The sequence below is a fragment of the Neomonachus schauinslandi genome, chromosome 1, assembly GCF_002201575.2.
Source record: "Neomonachus schauinslandi chromosome 1, ASM220157v2, whole genome shotgun sequence".
NCBI lineage: Eukaryota > Metazoa > Chordata > Mammalia > Carnivora > Phocidae > Neomonachus > Neomonachus schauinslandi.
In genome coordinates, this window is record NC_058403.1 from 132,879,886 (window position 1) to 132,894,831 (window position 14,946).

The 14,946-nt window shown below is 35.9% G+C and overlaps 1 protein-coding gene across 1 annotated transcript; it reads right to left on the reverse strand.

Annotated features, from left to right (window-relative positions):
* Positions 1–1,784: 1,784 nt before the first annotated feature.
* Positions 1,785–14,748, reverse strand: SGO1 (shugoshin 1). The gene is made up of 8 exons (XM_021678801.1): positions 14,727–14,748; positions 12,512–12,660; positions 12,234–12,430; positions 8,605–8,672; positions 6,570–6,628; positions 4,769–5,575; positions 2,238–2,424; positions 1,785–2,016 (listed from the first exon to the last, which is right to left on the reverse strand). Exons 2-8 carry the CDS (start codon positions 12,651–12,653, stop codon positions 1,899–1,901), a joined length of 1,578 nt encoding a protein of 525 aa, XP_021534476.1. The 5' UTR covers positions 12,654–12,660; positions 14,727–14,748; the 3' UTR covers positions 1,785–1,898.
* Between the last annotated feature and the right edge of the window lie 198 nt (positions 14,749–14,946).

Consider the following 14,946-nt stretch of genomic DNA (forward strand, 5'->3'; position numbering starts at 1 on the left):
TTTAATGGGTACAGGATTTCAGTTTGGGATGATGAAAAAGTTCTGCAGATGGATAATGGTGATGGTGATGGACAATGTGAATGTATGTAATGCTACTGAACTATACACTTAAAAATGATCAAAATGATAAGTATTTTACCACTAAACTACAAACAAAAAAATGTGACTATACAGTACGCAGCCCATTGCTTGACAAAAACCAATAGAAAGAAACTTCAGTGTCAAAGACACCAGATAGATTAATCAATGAATAGTGCTGGGACAATGGGCTATTCTCTGGAAAATGAAATAAAATCAGATCCCCATTTGACAAAATACCAAACGGTTTAAAGACCCAAGTGAAAAAGAAAAACTACAAATTTTAGAGAAAACCTTAAGGGAAAAGGTGATAGAGGACATCAATATTTAAAATTCCTGAATATCAAAAAAACATAAGGTAAAAATAAAGTAGAAACAGATAGTTATAGCACATGTAAATAAAGACAAGGAATACTATCTGGGATATATAAAGAGCCCATTCTATTAAGAAAAAGACACGCTAGCTAAAAAGTGGGCAAAGTACACAATAAGCAATTCATAAAAGGAATGAGTGACCAATAAACATTTGAATTCTCATAAGTAATGAACTCAAATGAGATAAAATAAAACAAAGAGAAACCATTTCACATTCATTGCCATAGGTAATTTCAATGTCCAATAATACCAAGTGAAAGTGTGTGGGAAAACTGGAACTTACATGTTGCTGACAGGAGAGTTATACACTTCTTGTGACAGGAAAATTGGTACAACCACTTTAGAGAGTAACTCCCCTTCTAGGTATCAACTCCACGGAAACTTATTCACATGTGTGCAAGAATGTAGAATATTCACCGCAGCACTAACTTGTAATAATGAAAAAAGTGGAAGCAAATTATCTCTCAAAAGAATAAGTCTAGTTTATTTATATAATAAAATACTGTACAATGATGAAAATAATCTACATCTGCCAACATGGATAAATCTCAAAAATAATGGTGAGTTAAAACTTGGTTGCAAAAAAATATATACAATATAACATTCACGTAAAATGTTAAAATATAAAACAATTCTTAACAGTGTATGGATAAATGCTACAGCAAGAATACAGAAATATTAAAAATGCAATCACCCAATAGAGAGCTTTCTGTGGTGATGGAAATATTCTTTATCTGCATTGACCCCAACATGGTAACCACTAATTAGGGAACTATCCTGAAAGTCCAAGACATAACAACTTGTGATTTTGCTGAGGTATCACTGAACAATGTACACACACTGCCTGGTATTCAGAGCTAGTCACTCACCTAGTCCCTGAGCCTAAGCAACCATTAATTCTTTAATAATGATCTCACATTTTATTTGAAATTTTAAATACAACAGTGGTATAAGGGATCCACAAACAACTTAGGGTATACCCTACTATGCATGCCAAGGATTTATTTTATTCAAATGTTATATAAAGAGTTTCAAAAGATCCTTGGCCTGTCCAAAAATCATTCATTCTAGTACTTTCCACTTAAGGGAAAAATAAAGGCACCAGAAGCTTATAATTAAAACATCTTAATTTGATTACTCATTTCTAAAATTTTTGCAGAAGATACATTCTGAGTAAAACTAAGAGTTTTAGGCAGTATAAGAAATAGGGCTTAAGTCCAGTTATTTATATTTAAAAGAAAAAATAAACCAAATTTATTAATGGTATAAAAAAAAAGAATCACATTTGAAGTACAGTTTTGAAGAAATTTCCGTGATCTAGAGTTCGGTCAAAGAATATTCCATGGCAACAGTTCAACCCTATTGTGTACTATCTTAGAGATTCTCCCTTGGAGAGATAGAAGGAAGTGTAATAGGATGAATTTAAACAGCATCCAACAAACACTTCACTGTATTTGCTTCATACTTTTTTTTTTAGAACTGCGTCTGGAATCCTTTTTCTGTTTGAAAATCGGAGAATTCAAGAAACACAAATCTGTAAAAGGGTCTCCTCTTCTCAGTTTCCTATAAGGGTAAAAAGAACTCTTAAGCATAATTATAAACATCCCAATATTAATTCACTCTTCAATATAAACTTATTGTAAAATATGCCAGTGCTAATATTCCCACTTCAGTTTTTAATCAAAATTTTATATTTCAACAAGACTCATTCTTGAACAAAGCTCCAAACCTTACTCCCCCCACATATATCATTAGAGGTGGGGTCCCACAAATCAAATACTTACGAAGCGAGTGTGGGTTCCTTATAGTTCATACTGACTGCGCACCTGCGCTTAGGCAGCAACACTGCTGGGCTTTCTTTCTTTTTTGGAGAAAGAGAAAGTTTTCTGATTTTCACCTCAGGATACAAGGGGACATTGGTGATATCCTTCAGGCTACAATGAGGTGAGCGGTGAGTTTTAGGTAGTGCACCTATAAAAACAACTTTTACTGAATATGGTTCCAAATGAAAGAAAAAAAAACCCGCAGGAACTAAAATTGTGTGCAATTACACATCCTAAACATATACAAATCCAGAATTTTGTAATAGATTTTTTTTAAACCATTCATTTTTTCATCCCAGATAACACTGAAATATTACTGTGGATGTGAAGAACTGATACAACAAGTTACTAAAACTTAAAATTCTTTTAAAAAAAAATCACAATTCTTTAACGATAACGTGGGCATAATGAATTACTTTCAATTATGGAATTGCATTTTAGTTCCACCTTCCTCTGTAGAATCATCAAGGCCTCCATCTTTTTCAATACCAAAATTTATCAAGTGGCTTCCTACAGTCTTAAGCCACTTAGGGGCGCCTGGGTGGCTCAGGTGTTAAGCGTCTGCCTTCGGGTCAGGTCATGATCCCAGGGTCCTGGGATCGAGCCCCGCGTCGGGCTCTCTGCTCAGCGGAAAGCCTGCTTCTCCCTCTCCCACTCCCCCTGCTTGTGTTCCCTCTCTCGCTGTCTCTCTCTCTCTGTCAAATAAATAAATAAAATCTTAAAAAAAAAAAAGCCACTTAAACTCACTTTATTAAATAAATGAGAATTCTACACCATAGCCTCTGTGGAGACTAGCAGGAAAGGGGTTCACTCTGGTAAAGCTAATATGTTAAAAAAGTTACCCAATGTTTTTCCTATCATAGGCATCCAAGTTATTCTACTTTGGAGCTAGATCTGTATTGAGTGACAGGTACTCAGCACACAGAAGGACACTATAAGACAATCTCTTCACACAGCTTTAAAAAGGCAAATTGTTTTTCGTAGTCAAACTATAACTGTAAAATGCCTATATTTAGCAACCAGGGTTATCTAGGTTTCAAATACTGTCTTTTTTTGTCCCCACAGAAGTACACTGTACTATACTAATTATTCCAACTTTTAGTTTGGAAAATATGGCTAAGCAACATCCGATTAGTTGCTATATTCTGGAACAGTACTTCTCAAAATTTATATATATACAAATTCCCCAGGGAACTTGTTAAAAAGATGCAGATTCTGATTCAAGGGTATGGCCTCAGATTCTGCATTTTTAAGAGGTTTCATGTAATGGTGATGCTGATAATCTGGGGATTAAACTCTGACACTATATTAGAGTGTAATTTTTTTTTTAAACTTACTGTGTAAAATTTCAAGGATACACAAATACAGAGACAACAATAATAATGAAACCCCAGTTACCTAGCTTCAATAATTATCAACATTTTGCCGGTCTTGTTTGATTTTGTAACATTATTATAGCATATTAAAAAAACCACGCATTTGTATACTACCACTGCCTAACTGGTTGACCTTGGAAAGTCATTTAAATTTTTTAGGTTTTAAGTTTCCTTATAAATAATACAAACATGGTAATACCTACACTTCATAGAGTTTTTCTTTCTTTTTTTTAAGGTTTTAATTTGACAGAGAGAGAGCACAAGCAAGGGGAGAGGGAGAAGCAGGCTCCGGGCTGAGCAGGGAGTCCACTGCGGGGCTCGATCCCAGGACACTGAGATCATGACCTGAGCCAAAGGCAGACGCTTAACTGACTGAGCCACCAAGGTGCCCCTTCATAGAGTTTTTCTGAGTATCAAATGAAATAGCATGACAATGTTTTAGGAATGCTACAACCTGACCAAACAAATTAGTTTAACCACACTAACTAAATTTTCCAGATGAGAATCTTTGTGGGCAGATGCAGGCTCTATCATCAACTTTTGAACCATGCCTACTTTTGATCTAATAAAAGCAAGATTTTTCTAAGTCACAGTTTTTAGGTGTCTTACAAATGTCTTAGAGAAGAATACTAAGCCTATCAACTGAGGAAAAAGTTTGGTCTAGCCACCTTTCATTACCTAGAATGAATCAATTTATAATCATGGTTCCTGTCAAATTGAATATGAAGCAAAGCCATTAAAATGACAGGTCACTGGATTCAAATTTGATTTCATTTTCAAGGGCCTGTTTCAGGTGAGTGTATAAAAGATATTTTAATTCAACCTAACTCCACCAAAAAGTTTTTCCTTATGTTGGAAGGCTTCATTTACTAAAAATAAAAATGCTCTGTAAAAAGTAGTATTTATTTTTAAAGAAGATTTAAATTAGCTTAAAGTAGGTCAGAGCCATACAATTGTGATTTCCATCCCAGGCCCCCATTGTTTAATCAGAACTTCCCCTAGAGACAGATGGCAAGTCTCTAATCTCCCCCAGAGAAACAGATATAGCATATAAGCATCAGGAGTGATCATTTATTATAAACATTAAAAATGCAGGCAAACAAGTAGATCACTTACTTATAGGAGTTTTTGTAAGCTTAGAATCCTCCATCTCTTTTTCATCCCTGTATTTTAGTGCTCTCTTAGGTCGAGACCTGGCGACTGGGCTCCTATCTGATTCACTGGAGAGATCTTGACTGTACTTGCAAGTGGGCAAATAGAGGTCATCAGAATCATCTCCTGAACCACTTGATTCATAGACGCTCACTTCAAATTCATTGTTGTTTTCTTCTCTGTTAGAATCATCGCTCATTTTTTGTCGGAAAGGAGTGAGATGAATACCCTCTTCCAAGTTAAAATTGTAAGCATCACTGGAAATGACAGATTCATCCAACTTTTTTTTGGAAACAGTTTTTTTGTTTTCACTTTTGCTCCCTTTATACTTTGATACAGATTTTGATTTTCTCCTTCTGTTAGTTTTTCTTTTCTCTTCTCCTCTTCTTCCTTGTGGACCTCTGTGCTTATTTTCCGTTTGTTCAAATTTATATTCTAAAATGTTTTCTTTTGTTTTAGCAGGTCTTCCTGGGTCAATCAGCTTTGGTGATAAGTTAATTTGATCCTTATTCCATTGACAAACACTTTGTTCTACGTTTTCTGTTATGTGCATGTTTACTAGTGGGTCTACACATCTTTCAGATTCAAAGGGCTGCACTGAGAAATGACTGATTTCAAAATCATCCAAGGTATTGAACTGACATAGATTGTTGAGATGTTTCTTTAAACTCCGACGGACAGATACAGTTCTAGGTAAGACATTATCAGCAGATTTATCTTCATCTGAATCCAAATCAAATCCCAGTCTATCTTGAGAAATAGGTATTTGCTCTGAGAATTTAAAAAATAAATGAGAAAAATAGTTTTACTTTATGAAAACTTTAATTTCAGCAATCTTAGAACTCAAAATTAAAAATGGAATAAATGAAAAGTCATTCTGTAGTTTCTCCACATTGGCTCTAAGTAAATACAAATCTGGGGAACTTAATACTGCCATCTATTTATTTGGCAATGATCAATTGATGGCTTCTATCTGACTTGTGAAAGACTCTTATATAACCTTCGAAAATATTCTAACTGGGGGTTTTCTGTGTCCCCGATTTAAAGGTTTCAAGAAAAACTAGTAGGCTATATGTATCTATGTGTATGGGATTCAGTGGAAAAGAACCTCATATTTTAAAGTAGTACAAGTACACTTGAGAAAGTGGGAGCTAAGGTGTTCTTTGAAAATGAGTAAGATTGGGATAATTGCAAAGCCCTTCAGGTAAGAAATATAATCTGTATTTTTAGGAAAAGTGAGGATATTTGGTTCTGCTTATTCAAATGCTATCCCTTCTTCAAAGCTTAGTTCAAGTAGAAAGGATTGATATTTGAGAACAGGGACATGTCAATTTAGAAGTGGAAAGAATGGCATGGCTTTGGAGGTCAGCTTTGAGTTTAAACACTAGCTTTTACCATTCGGGCCACTTCTTGTAAGATACTTTACTTCTTTGAGTCTTTATAAAATGGGACCAACTGTACCTACAGTCCAAGGTTGTTGTGAGGGTCAAGTGACAGAATGTATGTAAAATGGCTAACACAGAGCTTGGCACATAGTAGGGCTCAGTAAATTGTAGCCGTTTATAGCTGATTATATATTTGGCAAAATAAATGGAAGTATTTTAAAACTGTTATTATTCCATGTAAAATAAACAGATTTGCTTTGAGCAGAAGAATGCCAGATGAGCAAATTAAAAAGTTAAAAAAATACTAGAGAAATTTGTTACTTGTTCACAAAGATCTCATCTTCCCCTTAATAGTATTTTTAGATTTTCGCTTGAATTACCTTCTATTTGGAATGATTCTCCTTGTCCTGGAAGGTGAGCTTCCTGAAGAGGAACTTGTCTAGCCAATGAAAAATAGAAATTTATTTAACAATTTTATAATAAAAACAAATTTAAGATTTTCTTAAGATTAAAATTTTCTCTTTAGTATCATTTCATAATTCTATTTTAAATCAGTGTATCTGTTCAGTTTCAAAGAAAAAAAAACATTTATGCTGATTATATGGAGGCTGGTTTGTTATGACTGACATTCAACTCCCACTGGAAGAACTACCTTATCAATGAAAACATGCCATAACTCATAATTTCATTTACCTGGAGAAACAGCCAATCGGTATTGACTTATAAAATCTATTATAGAAATGGAATCTGATTACTCTTTATCAGCCTGCTTCATCATTAGCTGAGCTATGATCTTTTTTTTCTTTTCTTGGTAGTTTATGTTTTTATGATGCCTAACTACTGACCCCTCTAAAGTTAATCCTATTTATTTTTAAAAATCTTGTCCCCCTTTGGCTCATGAAACAATTTTCTTTATGCTTTAATACTATGACTGGCTGTTTCACCCTAATTTTATTCTTTATTCCCTATAGAGAATTTTTCCCTCTAGACATTGAAAATTAAATACAGGTTTAGGTAAGTTATGGTAACTAATTAACAATTTCAGGAATCTTATAGAAAGTCAATTACCCCATCTTACTTTTTGACCATTACATAAATATTTTGTCAGATCTTACAGTTCAACTATTTTCAACTATTCATGATTAAAATTAATATGGGGATAGAAAGCATCTTAGTGATTACTTTTGTGAAGAGAAGGGCATAGACTTGAAAGGGATAGCAGGAGATGGCTTATGGCAATGGTTCTAATTGGGGATAATTATATGGATACGTGGCACTGTCTGGAGACATTTTTGCTTCTCATAACTGGGGGAGGGAAGTGCCACTGACATTTAGTGGTAGAGGCCAAGGATGCTGCTAAATGTCCCACAATGCTTAGGATAGCCCTCCACAACAAAGGATGATCTGGCCTAAAATGTCAATAATGCTGAAACTAAGAAAGCCCAGCTAGAGTGACAGCAGTGCTCTATATCATAATTGAGATTTTGGTTCCACAGGTGTATACATTAGTCAAACTCATTAAACTGTGTAATTAAGATCTGTGCATTTTACTATATATAATTATATCTCAATAATTCATAAGCAAAGTATACTTGATCTAACAGAAGGGGAGGAGGGTATATGGGGGTCTGACTATATTTAGGAATGAATTGGATTAGCAAGACAGGGTGAAAGCTGTGTTAAACATGATGTTTTATTATATTTCGTTTCTAAACCAGACTATTTGTAGTACTGGCAAAATACCGTCATTTGAATAACCAATCCTTAGAATAAAAACATGATATAAGAAAAATATAACTGAAGAAATTCAGTTATATTTAAATAACTAGCTTATTCCTAGACATCAGAAAAGTAAACATAAGAAAGTTTTGGCTTGGCTAAATGTAACAATATCAATGTATCATACTTTTTTATTTTTTTTTAAAGATTTTATTTATTTATTTATTTATCAGAGAGCGAGCGAGAAACAGCATGAGAGAGGAGAGAATCAGAGGGAGAAGTGGGCTCCCCGCTGAGCCGGGAGCCCGATGTGGGACTCGATCCCAGGACCCTGGGATCATGACCTGAGCCGAAGGCAGTCGCTTAACCAACTGAGCCATCCAGGCGCCCTATCATATTTTTTAAAATACATTTTTAGAAGAGAAAACATCAGACTCCAAACACAAGAATCTGTATTATGCAAATTTTCTTTCGTAAATGCATCACAGAATTAAATCTTTCTTGATATTAGTAATCATAATAATGAAAATTTTTTATTATTTTTATTAAACTATAATATTTGTTTCAGGGGTACAGGTCTGTGATTCATCAGTCTTACACAATTCACAGCGCTCACCATAGCACATACCCTCTCCAATGTCCATCACCCAGCCACCCCTTCCCTCCCACCCCCCAATAATGAAATTTGATACTAACTTCATAAATAAATCCCCAGAGTTGTTGTCACTATTGGAGTCCATTCCAGAGGGACATATTTCCTGGTTCTGTTAATATATTAAAACAAAGAAAACGGTGGTACAATTGAAATATTCATAACAAAGCATTCATTTATTTAACAATAAAAACATGTGCGCGCTCTAGATGGTGTCAGGCTCTGTTCTAGAAACTAGATCTATAGCAGCTTAAAAATAGATTTAAGTCCAACCCTCATAAAGCTTAATTCTAGTGTAGGGAGAGAAAAATTTTAAATGAAGGGAAAGAGATATATAAATAATTATTTCAGATATTGATAAAGTGTTATGAAGGAAATACTCAGAGTTGAAGTGACAAGAGTACTTGAGGTTGGAGGGTTCTCTTAGATAGGGTGACTTTCATCTGAAATCTAAAGAATGCAGAGGAACCAGCCATTGAAAGAGCAGGGAAAGAAAAAGTGGTAGAAACAGCAAATACAAAAGTCATGGTGTAGGAAAAACCTTGCTGTGTTTAGAAAAGAAAGGCCATTGTGGCTGGAGTCATCTATGACCTGTCTCATAGTGAGAACAGTAGGGCATGTGCGCACAGAGGCCACATAATGTGGGGCCTTGGGAGTCCATGAGTTTGGATTTTAGTCTAAGTGTGATGGGAAGTCACGTAAATGTTAAGCAGGAAAGTAAAATGATCTAAGTTTTAAGAAGATCAGTCTGGCCACTGTGTGAAACATGGATTGAAAGGGGCCAAGAGCAGGAGTTAGGAAGTCATTGTAGTAAATCTAGCAGGACATTCATATTAGCTAGGACTCGAGTCCTATGGCTACAGAGGTAAAGCCCAGTGGAAGGTGTTAAGAGAACAAAGTGTGCTGAGATTGAATAGGGGTGGAGGTGGGGACAGTGAGGGAGAGAGAAGCCTCTTTGGTTTTGACTTGAGCAAATGGATAGGTTGTTTTATGAGATGAGTAAGACTCACAGAGGCAGAAGTATACAATATCTTTGGGAGAGGGAAAATAAAGAGTTGTACTTTGTACAAAATATGTTATAAATAAAATATATCAAAAAGTAGTTGTGGGGGTGTGTGTTGAGCTATAAATTTGGAAGTCATCAGCAGACAGATAGTATTTAAAGCTATGGGAGGGGGATAAGATAAGATGGGTCTAGGACAATGGACATTTGAAAGTAAAGAAGAAGCAAGCAAAGGAGGCTGACTTGGAACAGTCAGAAAGGTAGGACAACCAGGAGAGTATGATAGTAAGAAAGCTGAGAGATCAAAGTATGTTGTTTATTACTTCAAGGTCAAGAAGAAAGAGAAGTGGCCACTAAAAATGGGGGTTGTGGGCACCTGGCACAGTGACCATAGAACAATGGGGATAAAAGCCAGGTAAGAGTAAGTTCAAATGTAAATGGAAGCTGAGGAAGTGAAGACAGTAAGTGCACTGTTCTCTCTGCTAAAGTTCTGCTGTGAAGGGAAGCAGAGAAATGAGTAGAGGGATATGAAACCAGGAGAGGTTTCATTTCTTTTCTTTTCTTCTTAAGGGAAGAGATACTAAAGCACATTTGTATGATGGCTAGAATGACTCAGCCAAGAGGGAAATACGTGTTGAAAGAGCACAAACTTTTAGGAGCAAAGTCCTAGAGATGAGAAAAAGGGAATCTGATGCACAAGGGAAGGTCTCAGCCTTCCATAGGAGCAGAGGCACTTCTGCCACTGTGACAGGAGGAAAGATGAAGAACAGCAAAGACACAGGCAGATTTGTAGATTTGTATCAGGAAGGTGAAAGCTCCAGACAGATTCCTTAGAGATCACTCTAATTCAGTTCAGTTGTTTTTTTGAATTTGATGCACGTAAAAGATGCTGACATTACGATAGGTTAAAACTGTTCAAGAGAAACAAAACTAGAAATTTAATCCTGTTAAAAGTCTTCAATTTATTTTCAGTATAGCTAATGTTCTAAATTTAAATAGTAGTATTACTGAAGGTAAATAAAGGAGAATATTTAACTACAGAATAATATAATTTATTTTTATTTGTTTTTATTTTTTTAGACTTTTTTTTTTAAAGATTTATTTACTTATTTGAGAGAGAGAGCGAGCACAAGAGAGGGGAGGGTCAGAGGGAGAAGCAGACTCCCCGCTGAGCAGAGAGCCCAAGGCAGGACTCAATCCCACAACACTGAGATCATGACCTGAGTCGAAGGCAGACGCTTAATCGACTGAGCCACCCAGGCATCCCCAGAATAATATAATTTAATAACAAGTTACTAAAAAGATTCATTATAAAATTTAGGCAAGAAAAGGCTATTAGAAATTACTTTGTGATTAATCCCTATAAGGTAACTATTGTCAGGCAAGAAAAACATTCTTCTTATTAAAACATTTTAAGCTTTTCCATCACTGATAAATTGACTTGATGAGCATGGAAGCACGAGTATAGAATGATGGTTGAGAGAGAGTGACATATGTAGCAAGTATATGGCAGAAAACAAACTGATGTTTTAAATGCTAAGAACACTTTTGCCCAGCAACTAATAATATGTTTTAATAAATACTCAAAAATCATTGATAAATGTCAAAAGGCCTGCAATAATAGAATTCTTCCCACTGTTTTTGTGATTATCTTATCAGGTACTCATTTTTCACTATTCTATATATGATTCCATCAAAAACTTAGGAAAGGGAAAAGGAAGATTCAAATATCTTTGGAGGGATTTTTTTTTTTCCTGACTAGTTGACTAAACAAGGAAAAGAAAAAAAAATTAGGAAAGATTATATTCTGAAAGAAAAAAAAAACCCTTTTAAAAATAATCTAACCCTCACATGAAGGAAATTATATCAAATCTTTATAGACAATTCTCTGCTACACTTTATATGCATGTATTGCATATATATGCATATGTACATTCCCTGTATCATACACAGAAAAAAATATGTAATCATCTTAGGTGCAGGGAAGCAAGAACTCTTTCTTTGACTCCCCCTGTCAGCAGAGAGGTGACTTTATTCCTTTCCTGAGTCTATATCCCCTAATCACTATGGTCTGGCTTTCTTCTCTGGTTTCCTGGCCCAAGTGCCAACACAACTGTCTTCACCAGCATAGCAAACAGATGGCCAGCCAGGAAGAAAGTAAACTGTTTCTGTTAATACCCAGTTAATATGTAGTTTTCCTTATTTAACCAACTCATAGTAAAAATGACTCTTCAAAAAGCACTTAAATACCCCCCTCCCAAATTAAGGTATTTCTTATAAAACCTTACTAAATGTAACAAAACTACATAGAAAAGGTAAGATTTATACCACTGATTAAAACTTCTGGACTAGCCTACATCAAGTACCACTTTTAGACCTTTAGCTATCTTTGATTCACTTAGCCGAACAGTCGAAGGGACCAGCAGTGCAACAGGCTAAACTAGTTCTTCTGTACCTTGTCTTGCTACCTGCTTTCAGAACCAAGTTATACAAGCTCAAGCCTCAATCACGTATGTGCTTGAAGTTTTCTTAACTGGTGAGAGATGTTTTAATCAATTCACTGATAACAGAGCTATGAGTAATTAATTTAAATAACATAATTGATCTAAATTGCCAATTCATGGCTGTCACATTTTTTCCTCAGAAATTCACCATTTGTAATAAAAATACCTGAGCAGTTTCTTCTGTTTGTTGTGCAGTTAGTTTTTCTTTCAATGCGTATAGCTGACATGTGAGGTAGTAACATTCTTTTCTCAGTTGGAGGATGATATCTTGGGCTTCTCTCACTTTGGATTTTTCATTTTGCAAAGCTAAAACTAACATTCTGTTGTTGTCTTGGTAGTTTTTTAGCAGTGTAGAAGTGTTGGCTAAAAGAGGATAAAATTTTTTTTATTATGTATTAAATCTAAACTTAAAAAGTGATGCAAAAGCACATGAAAATCTCTTACAGATTATCTGGCATGGTGCAGTTATAAAAGACTTTCGTTTGCCAATCTCTGCCAAATTTTTATTCCTTTTCTCTTTCATCCGTTTCTTTATGTCTTCAAGACTGTCTTGAAAGGACTTTTTAAGGCACCTTTCCTTGGCCATCTTCTGCCTGGGAATTTAAAACAATAAAAAGTAAGTTTTCTAAGAGAGAATATCATCAAATATAAAACAAGATTGAAAACACAGGTTGTTCACAGAGAATGGATTAAATAGAGGTAGTAACTGTAGAGTTAGCTTAAAGAAGATGGCTAACCTAGTAATAACTTAGATTTTGCAGCTTTTAAATCTCATTAATATTTTGGCATAATATTAGCCTCTTCAGGTACTTTATAAGCAAGGTTAATAAGTATGCATTTCAACCCAAAGACTCTGTAATATGCCACTATTTATTCTTTAACAAATACTCACTGGGGGCTTACTATATACTAGGCATTATGGGAAATACTTAATATTATATTTTGATGTTATTATTATTTATGTTTCCTACAATGTTTATGACTAACATTTAGTGTTTTAGTGTTTACTAGACTTACAGCATTAGTTCAGAGGTAATCATATATGTGGGCTTTGTTTTCCAGTTCTGCTCTATATTATTAATTTATCAGATTAGGTCACTTGATTAACTCTTTCTTCCACACTCTTTTAAGCCAATACTTAAGATATAGCACATACTCTCAAGAAAGTCAAGGTGATCTTCAGAGGTTTAATTAAACTATGTAGCACTATATACAATTTTAATAGGCTACTATAATAATTATAGAGCTAGAAAGAATAGGTACTGAGGCAGGGGAACATGCCAGTTTTCTCAAAGTTATTTTTAAAACTCAGGTCTGCTAGCTCCTAGTAAGTCACGAATATAGCAAACAACACATTAAATAATGATTGTTCTACATAGTTAAAAGTAGCAAAACAAGTGCTGATAGTGTCATATGCTACTGAGTGTATTAATACATAAATACACTCAAATCTTTCAATGCAGCAAATCAGATTTGCTTCAATATTCTGCTACTAAGCATATCAAACTACTTTTCATGAATATCTTTTACCCTAGATTGCACTTTGCAGATCTTAAAATTGCAAAAATAATTCTTGTTTCCTACAACTACATATACACTACAAAAGATACCTCCATCTCCTCTAAGTTAGTCAAATATTTTACTCAATCTTACATTTTCTTGAGTATTTTCTCCAGGCCTTACTTATTTTCCTCTAAACATTGGGGGTGTTAAATATAGACATTGTAAATCTCATTATTTTCTCTCTTACAGTGTAGATACAACATATACTGAGATGTTTCTAGTAGAGCAGGCACAACTATTTTTTTTTAAAGCACTAATGTTAAGTGGGTTGTATAAGACAATGTATCACAATGGAATTTTTGAAGTTCGAACTGGAGATGTTTGAGAGCCATACAGATTAAGTAACTGATCAAGTTAGTTTAGCAAAGCCTTACCTAAAAAACTGTTATTACCTTTAACCAACTTAAAATCACAAAAGAAATTTGCCGTATCAGAAGTTCCCTGTCTAGGCCGATGGTATTAACAGGGGGTGTGGTGGGGGGAGCGAATGAAAACAGGTCAGTGTGGGATTAGAGTCCGTGTGTATTCAGGTAAAGGGTCTGGATTCAGACGAACCTGGAATATTTGATCTCCGTCATAATTCTTTCATCATTCCTGCTGCTGAAGCAGCGAGGTAGGACACTGATCAGTGCTAGCTTCTCCAGGATAACCGAAGAAGCAAACAAGGTCAACGGTATCGCGCTGCACAAAGAACAGCTGCCAGTTTGTGTGTGCCCTTACATCAAGCCTGGCTTTTAACTACTGTAAATGCTTTTACACATCACTTAATCCACAAAATTCTGCAAGGCATGAGGTTAGGGTACCCCAGTAGTTAACAGAAGAGGAAATTGTAGCGTCGGAAAGCGCAAGTCGGGTGGATGAACACAGAAAGGTACCGGATCAATCCCACGCCACAGCCTGAGCTTCTGGACGCCGAACTTGGAACGACAGAGACACCCCTGAAAATAGAGGAACAGGGACCACAACACCCCTGGTCCACACCTGAAAAACCTGTGTTCTCCTCTTTCTCGGAGGGCTCAGGTAAAGTCGGGGGGGGGGGCGGTTGCCGGAAGAGGGCCCGGAAACCCTCCTCCCACAGGCACGTCCAAAACAGTACCTTGGCCACCACTTCTGCCGCAGCTGTCGCCCTTCTCCTTACATTCCAAGGTTCCGCGAGGCGGTCCGACCGGTGTATCCCGCGCTTCGGACCCTCCGGGGCTAGGTTCTGTCTACTGTCGCCCGCCGGCTAACACGGCCACGTTCGAAATTCTCCGCCGCGCTCACCCATTGGCTGGCTGACAGGTGGTCACGTGAGGCGACGGCGCTGCGAAGGACGC

Bases quoted from the DNA above. Each gene is read 5' to 3' on its own strand.
- SGO1 (XM_021678801.1), bottom strand. From the start codon at position 12,653: ATGGCCAAGGAAAGGTGCCTTAAAAAGTCCTTTCAAGACAGTCTTGAA. The intron at 5,576-6,569 runs GTAATTCAAGCG...TTAAATTCTCAG, and splicing joins AGAATCATTCCAAATAGAAG to AGCAAATACCTATTTCTCAA. The intron at 2,017-2,237 runs GTAAGTATTTGA...TTACCCTTATAG, and splicing joins AAGGAACCCACACTCGCTTC to GAAACTGAGAAGAGGAGACC.